This window comes from Diachasmimorpha longicaudata, chromosome 16, assembly GCF_034640455.1.
Source record: "Diachasmimorpha longicaudata isolate KC_UGA_2023 chromosome 16, iyDiaLong2, whole genome shotgun sequence".
Lineage (NCBI taxonomy): Eukaryota > Metazoa > Arthropoda > Insecta > Hymenoptera > Braconidae > Diachasmimorpha > Diachasmimorpha longicaudata.
Window position 1 is genome coordinate 2,871,885 of NC_087240.1, and position 23,122 is coordinate 2,895,006.

The following is a 23,122-nucleotide window of genomic DNA, read 5'->3' on the forward strand; positions in this document are numbered from 1 at the left end:
ATCTGCAGTTGGTATACGTCACCGTGAATGAAATTCCGATAATGGAGATGGTATTGGAATTTCATTTAATTACCAATTGCTTTTTTTTAGCTGACGGTCGTTAAAAAAATCGAGCACGAAACGGTGAATTGGGCTGATTGAAATCGCCGGATTAATTGGCACTGCATAAAAAAAAAAAATATATATAGATTGGGGGATGATGAAACCCCGTCGGCGCGACTAAATGTCTCGTTTCCCTGCCAAAATGTCGTGAGGGAAAGGGGCCAGTTGCATTCAACGAGAAAGGGGTTAAAATTTTAAATGCCATGGAAGGGACTTTGCGAGCCAGATCGCATTAATCAATTGGCAATAGCCTCAGCATTTTCAACGAAAACAGCGAAATGGGGTGAGAAAGGGGGGAGGGGTTAATACAGTGGAGGCAATTATATCGATTTCGGTCATACGATATGCCCCATCTATGAAAATGTTTTATTTCGGCGGAATGTAGGTCGAATATTACTTTGGTGAATTGCTTTGGTTGCTGGGGGTGTTGACTCCTTCGGGGGTGATAGCAGTGATTTTACTGGGGGATAAGATTTTTTCCGGGTCGATTTTTGGGGAGAAGTGAAGTCGAAGTGAATTTATGACTTTTCTAGTGCAGAAATTATCGGAATTCAGTTGACGTAAGTTTTTTTTTCTGGGGAAATCCTGGAAATTGGGGTTTTTTTGGGAAATTTTCGGAAAATGTCCAGAACGTTCACTGGAAAAATGCGTTACTGTTCTGTAATTTTGAATGATCGATTACGGAATGGAAACGTAATTTTTAAAAATTTTTTTCTTCGTTTAAAAAATGTTTTATTGTCTTTGGGAATATGGGAAAAATCGGCGCACACGACCATCTACTGAGCACCAAAAACGAAATAGGAATTTTTATACGTCTGGCACTTCATCCCCGGTGAAGGTATATCCATCAGTTTATGCTGGTTACGTGATTCCACTCTGAATATGTCTTCTGGCACGGGCCACTAAGATCGTAAAATTTTTCCCGACATTTTGCTTCCTCGACCTATGAATATTCATGAGGACAAGAGGACCAATGACAAAACTCCAAGGGCTCCCAATGAGTGCATGCAAATTATCATAATTTAATATTGCATATTGGAAACCCCTCCCCACAGCTGAAAAAAACCACTCAAATTTATTTTCAAACTAAAATCATCTAATAATTTTTAATCGAAATTTTACCAGAAATCCTGGTGAACTTTTTCTGAACAGAGATCAGGGATCAGGATTTTTATGGAATTTCTCTTGGTGTATTGGGGTCCTTTTTTATCAGTCCGTAAACTCCACTATTTCACTGGTGAAAGGGAACGGGCGAATTGTGCTCCCGAAAATCGTTAGGAAATCGGTGAAGTTAGTAGCTATCACATTGAACATTCGATTATGGAGTCTTGGTCGATGGTAGTTGAGGTGAACTTTGGTGGCAACTTCCTTGCTCACATTTTCCTCAATGTGTGGGTAACCTGGTACAGGAGGAGCCGAAATGAGGTAAAATTTTCGTTGGATAGTGGTTGCTGTAACGTCGATGCAATTATGTAAATTGGAGGTAGGGGAAAAGGGGTCTCAGTGCCACTGGGCACCTCTTCCCCTAGATCGATATCGCAATTCGTTGGCTGTCAAAAGCCAAATGAATCTGATAAATTTTTCGAACATTCAGAAGAAGGTGATTCAAGTAGTCAATATTCCAAATAAGGATTTTGTTTATATTTCACTCTTTCATTATAGATTTTTTCTTATTGTTTAATATCATATTATATTCCATTCTGTTATAAATATTATTTCTCATAGCCGCGACAGAGCCGACGTATTTTGTTAAATCTAACGCACTTCTGTAATTAAATTCTCTCATTACTTTATAATATATATTTTACTCTTTCTTTTTTGGGGTAAATGGATCCAGGAGGGAATATAATTTATTACAGAAAAACACAGGGAGGGGGTGAAGAACAACCGCGCCAGGTACATGCAATTTTTTATCTTTTATCAGTTGTATTTTTTCAACTCCCCATTTCACTCAGTTTTTTTTTTTCGCGAAATGGTGATTATTGGGGGATTAATTATGATCTAGATCATGTAGTACTCTTTTTGGTCTTATAGTTTCGACTTAATCAACCTTATTACGATTACCACAACCTGAAACACAGGATTAATTGTGTAAATTTAATACTTTCGACGAAAAATATCAAATGTTGAATTAATTTAATCACAATAATATGAAAAATCTTGTGGAAAATATCGTCAACTCATTGAATTAAATTTAATAAGGTCGATTAAATCCATCTCATCACTTTTTACTATAATAATTCATATATATTTAATATTTAAATACGTGATCTCAAACTCTCGATCCCTACTCCTCTATAATATCTACATTAGAACTTTAATCTCTTCATCTTTTATTCACGATATTGTTTTTTGTATTTATGAACTTGTTTGTTCACTAATTCGATATTATTTCTCTTCGTGAAATTAATTTATTTAAATGAAGGAACATTCACGTTAATTTTTCAATCGAGTAGATAATTTTTTAATTCATCAAAGTTATATTCAATTAGCACCGACGACGATAAACAAACGTAAATTATTTCTTAACAAATTTGGGAAATTATTATATTCATTGCAGATCAGTCAGAGCATGAGACAAAGTAGTCACTCAAATGGGGATCATTTTCCTTACTATTCTGCCCCATGTTCAATTGCCTTTTATTAATTTATATTTAGTGGTGATAATTTCTGAGGTCACAAGTACATAGTTTTACAGCTCACAATTTTTTTAATTAACACTTAATACTGATATTTGCCATGTGGCTGGTAAAGTCAAATAAATGCGGGGGAAATTTGGAAAAATTACCAATTTTTTTTCCTCCTCAATGTGATTTGATAAAAAAACTTTCTTTTAAATTCTTGAAATTTGCTCCCAAATTTTTTTTATTCATTTCTTTCTGCTTGATCACAATGTAGGAAACCCAAACAAGGGAGAAAATATTTTAATGCTCGATATGAATGGTCTATAAGTCTAATTTATTGGGATCAGGTTAAAAGAGAGATCGAAATGTTAATGTTTGGTTCCATGATTAATCAACACAAGTCAACACATGAATAAGTATTAATTTATACAATAAATAACATAGTTTATTTTGGATGGTCGACGGCTCCTCTCACCAATCTTCGCATTTTCGTACGAGATATGTATCTGAACAAATTGATAAATTTATACGAATTCGAAGTCTGAGGGTTCTGTGGCATCCCTTGGACACTCCCTATCACCGTAACTTTGCTCACTAAAATATTGAATTTGTTCTCTCCCAAGAGTAGAGGTGCAATAAAAATGACTTCATTAAAAATAATTAATTAACAAATCAAACAAAACGGTTCGTGGGTTTTAATTCATTAATTTGGCTTTCGCTGGAAAGGGGGTGCAGGAGAAGGATCACGAGGGTCTCCCCATTGTTAGTCTATATAATAACAATGGCACCAGAACCATCTAATGATATTGTTCAGGGTGGGAGACGCCCTGAGGGCCCACCCTCAAAATATTTTCTCCCTCTGAATGAACGCACGTCGATTAGTCATGTAACCAAATATACGACAGTTTTGTGCGATTCGTTGACACAAATTATTGGTAATTATTGGTAATTAATGGTAATTAAAAAAAAACGTCACACGGAAGTCGTGCGACGGAGGAGGAAAATTGCAGATCCATCTTTATCTTTATATATTTTTTCTCATTTTTTTAGCGTTTTTCTAATTTTTTAAAGACAGATACTAACGCGTGTGATTACATAGACATCGAAAGAGTAGATTTTTGCGTCAGGATTAATAAAAAAATTGATGAATAATTAAATAATGTCGTGTGTCTCAAATAAAAAATTACAAAGCAGTAGAAAAATGTTGAAACTGAGAGAGAGTTATATTCGTTCACGAAACACAAGAGGCTTGAATTATTGTGTCTCGTAAATTTAATATCACCGAGGAAGACACGACACAAAGTATTGATCAACGAATTCAACAGAAAATTGGGACAGTCTAAAAATAAATAAATATTTTACATCCGCTGGGGTAATTTTGTATCTCCGTCATGATATATCTGCTTTACTTTGGCGCGGAAATGACTTTCGGTCCATTGTTTCTCCTTTTATTTATATTATCTGTCATATAATTGTTTTTATCATGATTTTGCTGATCGTTACATTGCACTCGAACGCTCCTCGTGGGCTTTTTTCACAATAGCGAGCTTTGAATGGGGATCAGCTGCGGATAATCCAGTGTACGGTGGCTCCCTCGTACCGTGAAGCATTAGGGTCCACTCCTTTATCCAACCCTTCTGAGGTACTTGCGAGTTGAAGCGAACCTGAACAATGAAATTAAAAAATTAATTTTTATTCCTCTCAAATCGAACAATTATTTTGCTGACGGCAATTGCATAATTTTTTACGTCAGCTCGATCCCACGGAAATTCCGAGACCTTTGCGACGCCATTTTGTCGCCCTAATTTTTTCCAGGACATTATCAGGTATTAGGCCCTTGGCAGAATAGTTATCGCAGTAATTTTCTTTATCAATGCCTCGAGGAGGAGAAATCTCGCTTACCTCGAGTAACCAGGTCCCCTGGGGGTACTCTCCCCACGTGTGAGTAGTCATGAACGGCCATTTTGTGAAGCCATCCCGGTGGTCGTCGTCGTTAACCCTTCGGCTTAGAATCATTGATCTGGGAAAATAAATTATTTAGTCGACTTCTTCGGGAGACGTCGAATGCTGGGTGTTTCGGGGGTAGTTTCGGGGGTAGTTTCGGGGGGATTAATTACCTCGTGGCCATCGGTGATGTAAGGAAAAGCTCCAAGTCACCGCGTCGGGTTGCATTTACCGAAATAACAGCTTGTACATGCTCCAGGTAATTGACAGCGTAGTCAGTGCCCGCGCACGCGTCTGTTTTTATGCTGAGGTAAATTGATCCTTCGCTGGGAATTTTCCTAGACCGAAAATAATGATCATTAGGTTTTTCGTTGGGGGAAAATGTAACGTTAGTGAGATAAAATTTGTTAGACATTCGGTTATTTATCATTTTGAGTAAAATTAACCAGATTTTGGATTTTTTTTTTTTTGAAAAATCGAGGAAATTTTACCAAATGGTCGACGAAGTTTTTCGTTGTAGGAAAATGTAACGTTAGTGAGATAAAATTTGTTAGACATTTGGTTATTTATCATTTTGAGAAAAATTAACCAGATTTTGGATTATTTGTTTTTGAAAAAATCAAGGAAATTTTACCGAAGGGTCGAGGAAGTTTTTCGTTGTAGGAAAATGTACTGTTAGTGGGATAGAATATCTCAGACATTCGGTTATTTACCAATTTTTTAACCCGAAATTAACCCCATGTTGGGTTATTTTTCCTCAAAAAGTCGAGGAAATTTTAGCAAACGGTCAATAAATTTCACTGTGGTACGCTAATTTCTACTGAATGTTCTTTCCTTATTTGTAAGTTCATATGTTCTTCATGGGGTGGAATGGTGGAAATAGGGGGTGAAATTGTAGGAATAATTACATGTTATTTAACACCGATCCTGCCTCGCAGTGGTATCTGGGTGGGACTGTCTTCCATTTTTTAGCCAGTGCCACCATGGCGCCAGCATCAAGCACGCCGTAGCCGAACAGATGATTGAATTCAAGGCCAACTCCATTCATTGTCCAGTGAAATCGACCTTTAGCATCGAACAATGAATTTCGCTTGGACGTCAGGACTGTAAGGTGCTGGATATCACGCCACGTCAACTGGGGGCTGAAATATAAATAGAAAATGGATTTTTGAATGGGTTGTGTGGGGTGGGATATCTCGACACACGCAATTCGATTGTGTCAATGGGCATAATTTTTACTCCCTTGATATCACGGGCTGACGTAGGGCTTTTGAATATTTTTTTTATCAGGATCACTGGGGGAGTTGAGGAAAATAGCGGACACAGATTTTCCAGTGCGATTTCCGGCAAAGGTCGTTACACGGAGAGAAAAATTATTGAAAAATTACGTGATTGTACAGTAATCTACCAGTCAAAAGAATATTCGGTAAAAATTACGGAACAGTTACGAATTTTTTTAGTGAACTTTCAGGAAAAAGTCCAAAACGTGCCGTAATTTCTGCCGAATATTGTTTCGATCGACAGATTATGGAACAGGAACGTAATTTTTCTGTAATTCTGGAGCGAAATGCGATTGTCGGAAATTTTCCAGAACTGCCACGTAAAATTTCGGACAATTTCAGAAAAAATTGCCAATTTTTCCTCAAATTTCCACAATTTTTGGCTGAATTGACAGAAAAAATTCGCAATTTTGCCTGAAATTTCCATAATTTTTGGCTGAATCGACTGATCAATTACGACTGAACCGACTGATAAATTACGATACTGATTCCGTAATCGATGAGCGACTTGCAAGTTCCGTAATTTTTACAAAGTATTTCTCCCCATGTACGAAATTTATTCGTCGAATATTTTGATTTCGGAATAATTTGTCCGCCACAATTCAATTTTGTTAAATTCACCACTCGACATTTAATAGTATTTTTTGAAAATATTTTATTCACTTTGGTGTCGCGAAAGGTCAAACTGCTTTTCACAATCGAATAATTTTGTTCTAACTACACAGAAATCTATATACACAGAGAATAGACACACCATAAATTCTAATCTCCGGTAATTAAAACCGGCGAATGGGGGCGTCGTGAATGGGAATATGCTTATGGTGATGGAGGTATCTCGTTACCTGCATTTTCAAAATGAAAATGAGCATGATTATGGTTCCATTGCCGCGGGCGTTTCATCTAGGATTTTCGTTATTTTCTAATCACGACCACAAACAACATGATAACAAAATTACGTGAGTGAAAGTAAATCAAGTGCTATTTTCCTTCGAATCCCGACAAATATCTCCAAACATACTCAGTAATTAACACTCCCCTGGATGTTAATATTAACACCGCGCGCGGAGAAAGTGACTCCCACAATTTAACCGGAAATTTTTCCCAGAAAATTCGGATAAAAAAATTGGTAAAAATTTGGAAAAAATTCTCAAGCAAATCCTATAACACGTAGAATGCACTTGGACACCCCAAAAGGTCATTATTCATCCCCCTCCGACAACAGTTTCAAGGGACGTACAAAAAAGCAGATAAAAGCACCAAAAAACCTGGTTCATCACTATAAACTAATAAATAAAAAAAAAGCAACAAAAAATTTCACACCCGACTGTTGAAACCTGTAAATGGGCCACCGTGAAATGCCCGGAAGTAAAAAATGTGGATATCATTCCGGTGCCGTCCGAACAAATGTCACCATAAAATAAAACTACAGCACAAAAATACAAAAAAAAATACAATAAAATACAAAAATAATCCGCCTAAAATAATTCCCTTACAATTGATCTCTAAAAACACGAGATTTTAGTCCAACGATAAATATAAACCCAGAATATCCATTGAATATCGTTCGGCTATTGGAAAATCTCCCTGCAAACAATGGAGTGGGTGGCAGAATCATAAATAGCCAACTGATATGAATAGTTTACCCCGTAGGTGTGGGAGAATATTTACTAAAAATAAAAATGTACACAGTATGATAAATTTATTGATAAACAGAACTTACTTCGCCTCGAGGGCCAATGCAAATACACCAGCGGCTTCGGGGGCTGCTGCCGACGTTCCACTGTGAGTTGTGGTACACTTTCCATATAAATCGGTGGTGGCCTGGAAATAATAACAGATTTAGGGAAAGTTGAAGGGAGATTTTTTATTTTCCCTCCCATTTTGCCCTCTACACATTAAAAAAAATTATATTCCCTCAACTGATAAGGGCCCGGGGGAGGAAAAATGACATTCGGGGAAGGGCCAGTCAGCCCTGTACATCACAGAAGGCAATCGGTAATGCAAATCCCTACTGAGTGGAATTACAGGGTTGACTCAGGACTAGATTCAACGGGTAAAATCCCCCGTGAGACGAGGCTTCCTCTCCCAAGTGTACACATTCACTTTAAAGGAGAATCTACTATACGGTACCCTGGAATCCACATGATATATCTGACATTTGCGGTTAACCCGGGAAAACCCTCGCTAAATTAACCATTGAAATTCCGTGAATTTTAAATTAAATCCCAGCGGTAATTTCCAATGCAATTGAGGAAATTAAATGAATAGCGGGATCGATTCTTCCCGGGAAATTGCGGAATTTTACGACGTGATTTAAGTGGTGGGGTAAAATGCCAGACGGAGTCCTAGGGCAATGGCATCGTAAAGTGGAAATTGACGTCTTGATTATTTTTCGAATATTTATTTTGTTTGATCTACAGAAATTTTAACAACCCCCCAGACTGTGCTCCGGAACGCCCTGCGATTGTCAGACGGAATCCGAGGGAAACACCCTCGTAAAGAGGGAATTAACGCCGCAGTCTCTTCTTCATTCACTGAACATTCTCCCGGAATGCTTCACCTTTTTCATCCACCCCCACGAAATCACGTTAACCCGACTTTACCCCGGTCACCCCTGGTTCACCTAAAATCACAGGAATTTTCCTAACGACCTCCGGATCTACCTTGTAGTGAAACATTGACGCAAGAGTATGGAAAAGGCTTTTTCTCCTGAGGAACGTTGTACTGCTGGTTACCCAGAGGGGAGTATTCCACGACCCTTGATCTTATTATCCTCCGTACGTACTGTGACCTGTGTCACTTGTCTCTAGACCCATTTCTCAATCCAACAGTAGAAAAAGGAATGAGACATCGAGGGGAGAAGAAAATACTGAGTGGCTTATGTCTTCATTAATTCCGAGCCTAATATTTCTCATAAAAAATAATTAAATATAGATATATTTAATTATTTAAGTTATTTTATAATTTATTTATAAATTAGAAAATCTGTTGTCATATTTATGAATATATTTTATAATTTAAAATATATATATATTTTTTTTCAATTATTTTATGATTTATTTATAAATTATAAAATCTATTGTAATATTTATAAATATATTTTATAATGTAAAATATATTTATAATTTTTTTTTATCTAGGCAGCTAGCAGGTGGATATATATATATGTATATATACTTCTAAAAATTATTTAATGATTTGGATAAAATATTAGTCCTTTGATCGGTTCAAATATTGGACTAAAATATTATTTTACATTTTTTTTTTATTAATTAATATAATAATATTAAGAATAGGTAATTACCACGCCAGTATTTGGGTCCTTAGCTCCGTTACTGAAGGTGGAGGCAAGTGTGCTCGAACAGCTTTCATCGTAGTGAGCATTTTGGCCGTCGTTTATAGCACTGTTTATGCTAATGGTCCACATGCTGGCAGCGTAACCATCGCAATTGCAATCGTCCTCTTCACCACCGTCTCCAGATGCCCAGACGTAAATGTTACCGAGACCCCGGCGACCCTGGGGGTAATGGAAAAATTGGATGAATGGGGAACAGTCGCAGGGAGATTTACACAGCAGGCGGTTTTCCGAATGAAATGTGGGCAGTTTGGAAAGTCTGGAATGATGAACTCTCGAGCTTTTGCGAGGGATGAGCGAAACAGGTCTTAGGGACGGGGAGAACAGTCGAAGTGCAGGGGGATGTCTTTTACGGACACGTAAACATTCCTGTTATCCCAGTATTATAAAATTTGAAGGTTTATGTTTTTTTATTTGAGGATAATTGAAAAATTGATAGAAATTTTTGAAAAATTCCTATCTGGAGGGGGAGAAATATTCCGTAAAAATTACGGAACTCGCTGTTCGCTCAGCGATTACGGCATCGACGGGGAATTTTTTCGCGATAGTACCGTAATTTATGATAGTCGATTCCACCAAAAATTGCGGAATTTTGAGGAAAAATTCCGTGGCGGTTCCGTAAAATTTTCGACCGTCGCATTTCAGTTTATTTTATTGGGCCTTCCTTCATTTTTTACTGTGCCAAACAGCAATTTTTCCGTAACTCATTATGATTGGTTAGCGATGAGCGCCGAATGTAGCCGATCATTGCCGACATTGAACTTCGTCATGGAAAATGTTGCATCAGACTTTGAATTTTTACAAAGTCGATATAGAAATTTTCCTAAATCGGTGAAGAAAATTTACTATGCAGCACCGTAATTTTTCTCAGGCCTGTAGTAATTTTTCTCAGACCTGCAGTAATTTTTCTCAAGCCTGCAGTAATTTTTATCAACAATAATTTTTATCGTAATCACACTATAAAAATTCTCAGATTTTTCTCTCCTTCTGTGAAGCCAAAAAAACAAGATGCGATAAACTCGTGGAGTTTATTCCTGACACATGTTTCAGAGTAATTTTAACTAATAACACAAGTCCCATATAATAATTCTTTACTCTCTAAACTTGACCCAACACCCCCAGAAATTTCCTATCAATCCATTACCTCATTGTCACCCGTTCAAGACCAACGAAACCCAAATAAAGGGGAAATCCAGTAGAACGAATCCTCAATTTTTCATTAACTTAACATTACATGTGGACATTCACTGACGCACGAGTCACGATACGAAACCTGACTTTCCCATGCCGTCGGTACGTGGGTGGTTTTACATTTCCATGTATCAAGACATTGGCTATGCCGATGGGGTGTCGCGCCACTGCTTCCGAAGCCCCAACTGGCGCCAAATATGACACGTAGTTTTCTCTTTGAAAACATCATACATTACATAAATATTTAGGCCCATCACCCCATAGCAAAATCAAACCTTGAACTTTGATTGAGCTGAAGGAAAACAACATTTCAAATTTTATCGTTAATCTATTTTTAGACTACGAACTGATGCTATATTTAATTTACATCATGGGGGGAGGGGGCCTTGACCCTGAATCGAAGACTATCCTCATGAATAAACATGTGATTTTGGTATAATCACAGGCCCGGTAGTGTCTCTGACGTATATTATCGGTGGAGGTGTTGCTTGGCAACAAACCTCACCCCCTCACCACCACCAACCCCCTCCCCCCCCCTCCACATTAAACTAGGCAAGGGAAAATTTACTCTCTCGACCTTCGTGCATCAGCACTGGTCACACTTTCTCAGGTAATTCCAGATAATGCACAACAAGTAGTGGTGTTTAGTTTGAGGGAGGGTTGAGGGTTGTTTACGGAGATTATAGAAAGGTCACATGAGGGAGTGCATCAGAAAGAAAATTGTTTGGATAGAATTACCGATCAAATGCGATTTTATTGATGAAATATGATCCTTAATGTGACTCGTGCTATTGCGCAAGAATAAATTGGATGGGTCAAGAAGGTCAAATTGACCCTCTGGGTTAATTAGGGTAAAAATGAATGATGAGTATGATTTAACGTAAAATAATGAATAAATAATTACACGAAAATAAATTTTTGGGTAAAATTAGACCTCCAGGGGATGAAAGAAGAGATGAGGGTTAGTTTTACCATAAAAATTCGGGTCTTAAGTTAATTTTTCCAACAAAACTTGACACAAAAAGGGGTTGATTGTCATTTGACCCGAGGGTTCACCCCCTGGAGGTCTAATTTCGATAAAAAAAATTATTTGTGTTGATAAAACTATTTTATCCAGTGAATAAATTATTGTTTCATTGTATATAGAAGTATATATATATACCATCTATGGAATTCTATATTATGACCCTTCAACCTCATGCTTAACGTGATAAATAGTCTCATACTTCATTGACCCCACGAACAATGGCCCTCATGGTAGCATTTCTCGGCCCATCAACGGTCTTGCCGTCATCAGTAGGTCCCCACGAGGCGCTGTAGATGTCTATGAGATCAGGCTCATGGCCCATGCTATTCGCCTCGATTAAATCCGTCATATAGGGCTGATCCAGCATTCGTATGCCAGCTATTTTCGAGTCATATGCAACACCCACACCGCAAACCTCATTATCACGAGCAGCAGCGACCTCCCCGGCGCACCGTGTTCCATGACTGAAAAAAAAAAAATTAAAAACAGGGATATTCCATTAGCAAATTAATAATTGACTGTCTGGTAATTAATGCGAAGAACAGATGCGATATTTTTATCTTCATTAAAACGTCGGTGTTGGATTTTTCATGAAATAAATATGTAGGAAATAAAAATCAATCTATTCTCATTCTCTTCTGAGTGTTTATACTTTAAATTGAAAAATATTATTGGAATATGGGTGTAAATGATCAAATTATTTGAGACACAGTGAAAATACTTTTTAGAATATTCTTTATTAGCACGAGGAAGGCACGTCTTGACTAGAGGACCGTTGTCCAGAGACTAAAAACTATATCAAAAGGAAAACGCTCTCAGGGAAAAGAAAAACAGTTTTATGACTCGAAGAAACATTCAGCATATGTTTAGGATTAAACCGTCTCGAAAGCGGAGTACAACGGATCGTAAATTAGTCCCTTAGTAGAGCTGTTTCCCAGAGAAATAAAAGAGGTGTCGAGGGATTTTTGTAGGACAATGAAAGTACTGTACTCAAATATTCCAACAAACATTATTGGAAATGGGATAAAGGTTCAATAATGAAAAGTGTGAATTCTATTTTATATCTTTTATTTTATGAGCTGTAAAGGGACGACCGTTCTGCTTCGTTTCCATCAACGAACTAACTAATAGAATAAAGGGATACAACACCCTGGACCTGATGACTGTCTCATCAACAATGGTCCCACTCATGCACCTCTGTATTCATTCAGAAAACAGAGCACATACATCACCTCCAAAACTTCCTAGAATTATTTCTCATAAAAATTATTTCCACTCTCAAGTGAAAACACTAGAATAAAGGAAATACCAATCATACAAAGATCCATTCATTCCATTTGAAAATTAATTTTTGTTAAACATTCGAAATATAAACTCCAACAAACATTTTTATGGGTTGGAATTCTGAGAAGTATGAGGTATGATGTTTAGGTTTAATTTTAAATATGTAGACAAAGTGGAATGAATAGGACTCTTTGAGAGCATGTGACCAAAAGGTCCAGGGTGTTGTCTCCCTTTTTAAATCTAGTTAATTCCTCTAAGGAATCGGTACAGAGCAAATGTGTCTTTCGAGCACAATTATTTGAGTTAATTAATAAAGTAGAGAAATAGTTTGAATTATTTACAGAATTATTATTTCCAATAATTCATTTCCAATCAGTAAATTCTCGATATAAATGTACATTTGCGATTAACTCCTCCATCGATTTCAAATAAAATATCGTGAAGAACGGAACTGATAGCCAGCCGTGAAATTCATTATGACAAGATCTGATAGAGGACTAGTGGATCCAGTGAGCAATTAAGTTTAATCCATTGGAAACGAAGTGATCAGCGTGCTCAAGAAGGCATTCAGGGAAAACGAGATGGAAGTAGTGACCACCCCTCGTTCTACCCAGTGAGAGTGTTTGTATTAGGCTATATGTATACCATCTGCTGAAGGATAGAATGGCTCGTGCTCTGACGTCAGTGGTCTTCGTCGAGTGTAAGACAAGCGTTGGAGACCAGCTCAGACCCTCTGGAAAGTATTCACCTCTCCCTCTGTTCCCTCGTTCGTCGGGCGACACGAGATCGTGTATTTCCCGGGGGAATCGTACCAGGGAGGGGAGGAATTTTTTTTTAGTTTGGGAATAGAGTTGCTGAGACTTCAATACCCCAACCGAGGGGATGAGAGCACCCCGAATGGGGGTGGTTTAATTTTTAGCTGATCGAAGCGTGGGGAAAGGTCATGGTGAGCATATGGTAGGGGTCAGAATGAGGGTCATGTGGACCTGCGTATTTCAGCGGGGGTTAAAACCCCCTTGATTTTCACGTGTCAGACCTCATCGGGATATCGATGGGAAAATTCAATTAGAGTTATGAGAAATGGAAAAATATTTGAGGGGAGTAATTTAGCCCATAATAAAATACTGGGTAATGAAATTTTAATTTCATCATCTCCGCACACGATTTTTTTTTCTTTATCTCAACTTTATACCCTAACAGGAGATGAGGAATGACCGACAGTGGGCCGACATTTGACCAATGCTGGCCGACCGTCGGCCGACTGTCGGCCAGCTTTCCTCATCTCCTGTTAGGGTAGAACCGATGAGTGTTGTCTTATTCATGTCGGCCTCATGGAAAATTCATTCAATACCCTGGCTTTCATCCTGACGTGGAAAATTACTCCGTCGTATAGATCACGAGTTTGTTGGATATAATCAGTGTCTAACCACGAGAAACTCCACAAGCAATCTTGAACTAATGACGACTGCTTTAGTCGGAATTACAAACAATTCGAGGAGCGTCATAAGTGCTTTGATTCATTTCGTAGATAATCAATATCACTAATCAGAGGGTGATGGAGAGGGGAGCATTGAGACGAAGTTAGTCACTCGGTGATTGAATTTAAATTCACAAACACGCGCCGCCGGCAGATTTTCAATTGATTTTTTTTTCGAGACGGGTAATTATGACGTCAGTAACTGCCATCCATCATCCCTCGAGGGGTGGGGGTATCAATGTGTGGTTGCGATGTAATCGCGTAGGTTTTCTGATGGCAAACTTGACATCAATGCACACCCACGTTATTGCATTGTATTATTTTTTTATTCATTTTCTTGAGGGTCGATGAGACATCGGTAATGCGTATGACATGTCACATGCAGACATTTGCTCGGTTGACAGGTGTGATGAGGTGATGGGATGTGGAGTCGAGAGGAATAAGTACTTTATGAAGAGTCACGAGAATTTTTCTCGTGGATGACACGTAAATCCCTTAGATTACCCCACTTCAAGGGCTGGAGGGTAATTCTTGGTAGAGAGGGTCTATTGACCGGTAGGTCTACCCCATCCTCAATCGGGAATTCACTCATAGAATTTAATTTAAAAATTAATGATTGATTTTGGGTCGAAATTGTGGGTCAACGTGAGTCGAATTATTAATCCTAATTTTTCATTCGATCAGTCGATAATTTTTTTTAGTAAATTCGTTAGATAATTAACAGGGGATTCTCCGATTTCATCGGAATGTTGACCTCTCGGGGAATAGAATGATAATGAAAAAAGTCCTGGTGTAAACAATCTTGTTGCGGTGTACTCCAACGTTATGAAAGTGTTAGTCAACGATAGTTATCTTTTATGGTGCGATATAGAGTCCTGGAACGTAGGTTTTCTACCCAGTGATAAAAAATAAACGATAACCACCTCACGATGGTGGGATAGAAATTTAATGGTATCTTAATGTTCATCACAGTCACGATTTCATTGAATAAAAAGGTTATTCGAGCACTTGCCAGCGGGCTTCACGCTCCAGTTAAGGAGCGTTTGATGTCCAAGTTGAATATCGTATTTTAAATATTCTCCATTTTATGGCAGCTTTCAATATAACGTTCTCACTCTATATTGATCGAACGAATTTCCGATAGAACCCGGGGAATTCTTGACGTTATCACGAAAGTTTGAATTTAATTATGAAATATTATAAACTTTGTGGAATTCAGTGTCGACTTGTTTCGTTAATTGATTTGTACTAATTTTATGATTGAATAGGACAGTTAATTCCCTCTGGAATTTAATTTATTTATGTCATTTTTTTCTTGATGGGGATAGAGGACAAGTTGAATATGTGACACGGTAATAATTCTACTCTTCACGGTGTACATGTCGTGAAAATAAATTTGAAGCAGTGATCGCTCTGGGTACACGTGATTCAATTTTATTTTCATCCGACAATTCACCTCTGAGTTATGGAAGATTTTTCACACCTTCAGGTCTCGCTGACTTTGTCTGGAGAGGACTGTTTGATTTTTCCACACGTGAACAGCATTTTTCACGGATTATACTCGTGGATTATTATATAAGATTACGTGATTGTTCCGTAATCTGTCAGTCAAAAGAAAATTCAGTAAAAATTACGGAAAAATTACGCACTTTTTTCGTGAATTTTCAAGAAAAAGTCCAGAACGTTAAAGAAAATTTATGGAACGTTCACTCAAAAAAATCGTAACTGTTCCGTAATTTTTAGTGAATACTGATTTGACTGGCTGATTACGAAACGTAATTTTTAAAGAATTTTTCTCGCTCTGAATAGAATTTTTCTTTCAATTTTTCTGGGATAGAAAATATTTTTCGATCATCAGACTTTAAATTTTTACGAGGTCGATATAGAAGTTTTCCCAAGCCGATAAATATATTTTACTATGCAACATAGTAACTTTCTCCAGGTCTCCAGTTTACCCCGCAATTGCAAGGCCCCACAGTAATTTTTACCGGAATCGCACTATAAAATTCTCATATTTTTCTCTCCCTATAAAAATTTATCTCACTCACCTATTGAACCAGTCGTCCGTGTACCTGGGGTAGGGGTAGGGATCGTTGGAACTGAAGTCGTACGACGCCTGGGCATTCTGTCAACAAAGAGTAAAAATGGGGACAATAATTTCTCTGGAATTTGCTCGCGAAAATCCAGGGGTTGGAGATTGGAAAGGCAATAAGGGGGAAAAAGACGGTTATATTTGAAGATACTGGAGTGGACCCGTTGCTGGAACATCAGGGGTGCCTCTAGGGTGTTATACTGTCGCTCGTTAGTCTTTCCGTCCCTTTTTCGGTCTTTCGTCACTCCCTGAAGAGACAAACTTCGGTGAATTCCGGTCAAATTGCTATCTCCTGACTTCTCCAGTTGCCAATTCACATCGTACGGAATTTTAATACCATTCGTCGAATTGCCATTTGAATTTTCCCGCCAATTTAATTAAAAATCTATTTTTTATTCAAATATTACGAGAGAAACATTTTTTTATGCGCATTTTCGTATTTTTTCATATCATTTATGTTTTATTTATATTGTATCGTATATATAATATAGTATATATATACATATATATATACTATGGTATAGTATATATTATCCCGTAAAGACATGAGGCTGTCACCCCTATATCACTCGCACCCGCAATATCTATTAAATATACCTCTGATATTTCTTCATCAACATATTTATTCTCACGGCGTCGATTTCCCACTCTTCATCTTCGCCCGAGTGGAAAAATAAATCCGAGAAATAAGCACTCCCCCGAAACCCGATGATATACGGTATCAACTATAACTCAAACGACGAATGAAAAATGTAGATTGAAATTGGAATTTTTTAACATTCCAGTGAACAACTGGGTCTGACATTTCTCCCGCGAATGTATTTTCACCTCGGGTCTGTGTTTTATGGTGATAAAGGGTCACGATTATCTGCCATTTGAATACCAAAGACTGTGATTATGATAATGGCCTTTGGACAACAAAAGCCCTGGATTTTATATGAATAATTATCATTTGATAAATTATTAGACTCACGTAGTTGTATTTAAGGTCCGGGTGCATGTAATCGACACCTGAAAAGACAAAAATCGTTTAAATAAAATATAAAATAACATATTTAAACAATATTATATTGTATTATACATAATCCATATATATTATAATATTATTTATATTATTTTACCCACAGAATAATTTTAATAGTAATTTCTTGAGTATAAAAATCATTTTTATTTAAACAAATGACGTAATTTTTTTTTCCTGGTTTTTGTAGTTAAAATTATCAACAGAGAATTCAAAATGAAGGAATTCTTTGAAAAATCGTATTTAACTTATCACTAACATGAAAAGGCAATCCGTCTGCCCATACGTTTAGTCAAATCCCTTCATTACTCGAATGAAATAAACCAGCTGATCCCGGGTATCCGATTAAATTGAAAAGTGAATGATACAAAACGAAGCCGATCGGGCTTTATCGTTCGTGGATAATCCTCGTTATGCTCGTTATCACGTGTTTACTCGTGTCGTTATCATTGTAACGATTGGAGGGTGGGATGGAATTCTACACCAATGACGTTAAACCGGAGATGAATGTTACGCAACGAGCGGTGTAAATTCGTTCGATAGGGGATGTTTTTGCTGATAATGAATTATATGAATTCATTAAACCAACGATCGGGTTACCAACACCTTTATTAGTGCTATTGGGGCGTATGTTACCGCAATATGGTGGGACATTCAGGGGGTGCGAGCAGTGGAAATTGTGAGAGATCGTCAGTTGTGTGGAGCCATTAATTGTTATTGTTGAATAATTATTTTGTGGACTCACCGTCGTCCATGATAGCAGTGGTGACATTTTTTCCTGTCACCCCCTGGGCCCACGCAGCCTCAACATTTAAATCCAACTTTGGTTTTCCACCGTTTTGCCCCGTATTCTTCAAGTACCATTGATACTGAAAGTAGGGATCTGACGGGTCTTGACTCGCCTGCTCCTTCATTAGTTTTTGGGTGTAATGAGGGACTAAATTATCCACTGATAGGGGTTGGTAGCCCCTCTTCACCCGCTTGAATCCAGTTTGCTGTACTGCTGTGTGTATCTGGTGGGCATGAAAAAATTTTATATTCAACTGGCAAATTGTTGTTGCCGGATTTGTGTGGTCTATACTCGAAGAAAGTAGTCTATACAGCCCATCCAAAGCCTATTACTGAACTCTCGATAAAAGTATTAAAGGAACTTCAGTTCTTCGGGTACAATGCAACTCGCTATCTTGAATGGATGAAGTTTCCGATGGGATGGAATCCCTTGTAATGAAACTTCAGCCGGATATTTCGATGGGAGGAGGGTAAATACCGAAAATAACTCGACGGACAGGAATGGGTAACAATGTTTGCATTCACCATATTTGGAGAGGATAAGGGAAGTGGTGGGAATATTTCGAATAGGAATTTCTGGTACATTGGGGGGGAGTTATTCTTATTGTGGAGTCGAATTATTCATGAAAAAAAAAAACGCGAAAAGGGAGAAATGACGGAAATTTGATAAATCAAAGTGGTATCGGCCTAGGAAAATTTTATTAATTTATTGGAATGCATTTATTTATTTATTTGACGTATGTCATAAATGTATCGTCAGGTATTTTTCAAACAGGAATTCACTCTCGGTCAGGCACTTATTTTTAAACAAGAATTTATACTGAAATTCTGACGATTTTCCAAACAGTAAAATTTTCTTACCAAAGGATCGATCTTCAATTTCCTTGTGTGTGGTACTGATCTCTTACTTCTCGCGTGTGGCAATGCCCTGTGAATAAAGTGATACTCCGTCTCGCTGCCAAGTACCTGTAATAAATAACCGACGGCTTAATGATGATCAGGAGAATTCCCATTGGATTGAGGATAAACCATCCCCGGATAAAATTATCGGGGCTTCGCCTGGAACAAGGCAAAGTTCTCGCTCAGTTAGTGGTCCTCCCAAAAGTTCGTATCTCCAGGGGGTTTCAAGGGATATACGTAATACAGAATCCGTACCAGGGGGGGATCAACTATTAGGAGAGAGTTTTTGTAACAATTGGCTGATTCGGTGGTAACTTCGAGTCGTCCTAACTGCTACAATATATTAGAATCAGAAAGTTTCACTTGGTGGGGACATCTGGGGCGCGATTCCTCCAATTTACGGCTGCATTAATTTCCCGGTGCATTGAAATAAATATTCAAAAAAAAAATTGCGTAATTTTTTCTGAAAGTTCTCTAATTTTTTGCTGAATCGATCCTGAAAAATGACGATACCGTCGCGGAAAATTCCCTAATCGATTCCGTAATGGACTGAGCAATCAGCGAGTTCCCTAATTTTTACAAAATATTAACCCAAAATGATATTTACTAACCACATCAATAACAACAATCACCAGAACTCGTAAAATTATCGATAATTTCGTGAATAAAAATCGTAATGAACAAGGAAATATTTTTTTTTTAATGAAAATCGCTTGTAAAATATGTTTTTTTGAGTTTTTATTTTTATCTAAGGTCCACTTGGGACTCTTAATCAATAATTTGATAATTAAAAAATTCAGAATATCCCCTGCACGTTCTCTCCGCTGTATCTTCTCACGACCCCGTAACGATCGACATGAAAACTCAGCGGCCGACATAGCCCATCAATACGTGGGTTATATACCTCTGCCCACCCTCCTGAATTTCTTTCTTCTATACCCACACCATGAGCGAGACTACACCGACAGAATCGATGACAATGCTGTTGTAAACGGAATAGCCTACAAGAGGTTGAAAAAAAAATAAAACGAAACGGAAAAAAGATAAGAAAAAGTAACTGCGGTGAGAATGGAAAGGGACATTTTCACGATTCAATGCCCTTTAATTCACCATTCAATAGCTATTTACATCTCTCTAGGACATATTAAATCAGCTCGACGGTTGGAAATGTTACTGAAAATGTCGCTATTAACAAAATAAAATTTGCTCACAATGAAGCTGGGAAAATTAAAAAAAAATATATCTCATCCAACTGACAAAAATAAATAAACAAAAGAGACATATTTTTTCATTCTCTGTGAGGAAAGTAATTTCCCTGGAATTGGCAATTTACTGGAATTGACTGGGGAACTTCCCCGCCTACGAAGACATTAAATCGAAGATAAATATTTTTATTTTCAGTTCATTCATTAAAGGATATGGTGCCAGGTGCTGCTGCATGGAGCCCCCTGTCTCGATCAATGATGGCACAACGAGAGTTGAAGGGTGAGTTTGTGAATTTTACTTCAATTTAAGTGATAAGAAATAAACTTGCGTACAATCGATACATTTCATCCATAAACTCTGGGAATATGTGACGATAGCAGTAAATGCTCGTTGAACATGTGCTGCGGTGCGACATAAATAGGGGCTCGGCAGTTGCTAACCGAAGTCACGAGGTCATTAGCCTCGATAACAACTCTTCGACCCGATATTGAGTAATTAATTTTTTGCAAAATCACCGCAATCGATTTCCCTTCAAATTTGAATGAAAATTGTGAATCAAAAATCACTGATTCATCAGTAAATCGACAACTTCTACGATTGGACTGATAATTGCGTTTCCGCGCTTTAAACGATCAATTAATTAAACCTTCCAGCTGAGGAAATTCTCTATCAAACGGTAAACCCATTTATGCGTTCCGTTTTCACTGAGCAACGCCAGTATTTGCGGTGAAAATGTCTTTCATATTCTCCCCAAGACCTCCACCGAAGCAGAACATAAATCACCAGATGCTGCAGCAATTGATAAACATTTTAATAACGCGAGCTCATTAAAATAATCGAGTGCAGCACAAAATAAAAAATTAATTCAGTACTGAATAATATGAAAAATATAAATTGATAAAACATTCGCATTTACTCGGAACAATGCACTTCACACGACTCAAGATTTATGTGAATAAAACTGATGATGAAAATTGATGTATATGGTAATAGAGTAATTTCGTTTATCCATGAGCTGAGGAAAGGAAATAAGTGAGGAACAAGTTGGCTGGCTCTGGCCCGCAGCCTCATCATCCAGCAATTTTCTCCCCCAGTACTTTTCTCATTGGTATGAAAATTAGTTCTGTCGTTTTACAACAGGAAAATACCAACGATTCTGTATCATAAAATGTACCATTTCACAAGTATTTACGGTACCAGTTGTGCGGGGTCAGGTAAATAATGATCTGCATTTAAGTAGATGTATAAATATCGTTAGTGAAAAAATAGCTCCCTAATTTTGCAATAACATTGACATCTCATTTTATTTAATTTTTATTCAATTAAAGACCGACCCCATAACTAATTTACATTGAGGCACAATTTTTTATCAGCCCTGACATCATGTCCAAACATAAATTATCATCCTGGGTTTATTTGTTGTCCAGAAATTGTTGTTCAATTCGCTTATGGGGAGACGTGGATTTCTGGCTCAACCAAAATTTTTCCTGTTTATTTAGATTCGAATTTACATTTAATCATAGATTTATATTCACACATAAATTCCCACCGTGACCTGAAATTCATATAAATCCGTAAATAATAAAAAACCCACCCTTATCGATAGCCCTCCCACACTGATATTTCCTCGAAACATATAAAAAAAAAAATCTCAATACCGGTGCTATCAACTCCAGATTCCCATATTCTCCCTCACAAATCCCACCCCCAGACATTGAATAACCATTTCTAAGACCCGAGGGATAATACAATCCGTTGCTTGAATCTATTGTGAGATTTCTAGTTCCGTGAACACTGAGATTGCATAACAACCCCCCCGAGCAACAAGATATTCTAATATAAGGGTCTGTGACCGAGGGATTCCATTGGATGGCTCGTGACACCTCCGGCCTCCGATCCACTCAACAATTGCGTAATAAATGACTAATCGTTTCTACAGTCAAGGGTCATGCGTTGTCCAGTGGTGAGAGGCTGAAACAGCTGGCCAGTCCACGAAAAACAATAAAACAATCAAAACATGAAATTCTCCCTCAGCTGTCATTCGTTGAATGGCAATTAAAAAATCTAACGAGGGTTGGAAAGTTAATGAGGCTCTCAATGCTCCGGGGTTGGATCACAAGTAGATAATTAATTAACTCACCGGTCCAAGATTAACAAATCCATTTCTCACAGCAACACCATCAGCAATACTTCTCTCCGCGGGTTTTTTCATTTTAACGAGAAAAGCATTAGTAAATATTTCGGCTTTTCCCTCCACCCTCATATCTCCATTAATCAAAGTAATACATAAAATTAAAAATATAACTTTGCTAAATGATATATCAATCATTTTGACTCGTCCCATCCCTGAACAATAGCCCCACAATTTATTACGAGTCTCGTCGTCATCATCGTCATTGTTAATCTCTTGTGTACGCGAATGACACAGTGCAAGGTCGACATTAATGTTTGATGCACGTGTAGACTCCATGCTCGACCGAGACCGACTACCGACTGACTGTTAAAATACCAAACCACACTGACAACTTCTCAACCCCCACCCCCCGTTCCCCTTATATTTCACGACTATATTTTTTCCTTTTTTATTCCAACCGAGGAATAACACTGTTGTATCCGACTATGAGCCGAATGGTCCGACCAGACTCGGCTCTTTTCACTCGTTCGCCCCCGTGACGTCATACGCCATATTGATTCCAACATTTGTTTCTCCCACCAGAGCACCTGCAGGAACCCCTATTATTTTTAGGCGCATGCGCAGTGGATTGACGCGGGATGTACTCTCCCCTTACGTCTACCACGTGCAAATGTTGGTACACGGTACCTTCAATGA

At 37.8% G+C, this 23,122-nt stretch overlaps 1 protein-coding gene across 1 annotated transcript; it reads right to left on the bottom strand.

Annotated features, from left to right (window-relative positions):
• Positions 1–4,089: 4,089 nt before the first annotated feature.
• On the bottom strand, positions 4,090–22,893 carry LOC135169989 (neuroendocrine convertase 2). Its single transcript, XM_064135472.1, has 12 exons — positions 22,433–22,893; positions 19,048–19,152; positions 18,143–18,410; positions 17,350–17,387; positions 16,333–16,409; positions 11,723–11,987; positions 9,255–9,467; positions 7,671–7,771; positions 5,579–5,812; positions 4,844–5,008; positions 4,629–4,746; positions 4,090–4,390 (listed from the first exon to the last, which is right to left on the bottom strand). Exons 1-12 carry the CDS (start codon positions 22,760–22,762, stop codon positions 4,226–4,228), a joined length of 2,079 nt encoding a protein of 692 aa, XP_063991542.1. The 5' UTR covers positions 22,763–22,893; the 3' UTR covers positions 4,090–4,225.
• Between the last annotated feature and the right edge of the window lie 229 nt (positions 22,894–23,122).

Coding starts and splice junctions, on each gene's coding strand:
- LOC135169989 (XM_064135472.1), bottom strand. CDS start 22,762: ATGGAGTCTACACGTGCATCAAACATTAATGTCGACCTTGCACTGTGT. Junction 17,388..18,142: donor CACTGCTATCATGGACGACG/GTGAGTCCACAA, acceptor TTGTCTTTTCAG/GTGTCGATTACATGCACCCG. Junction 7,772..9,254: donor AGGACCCAAATACTGGCGTG/GTAATTACCTAT, acceptor TATTATTTCCAG/GCCACCACCGATTTATATGG.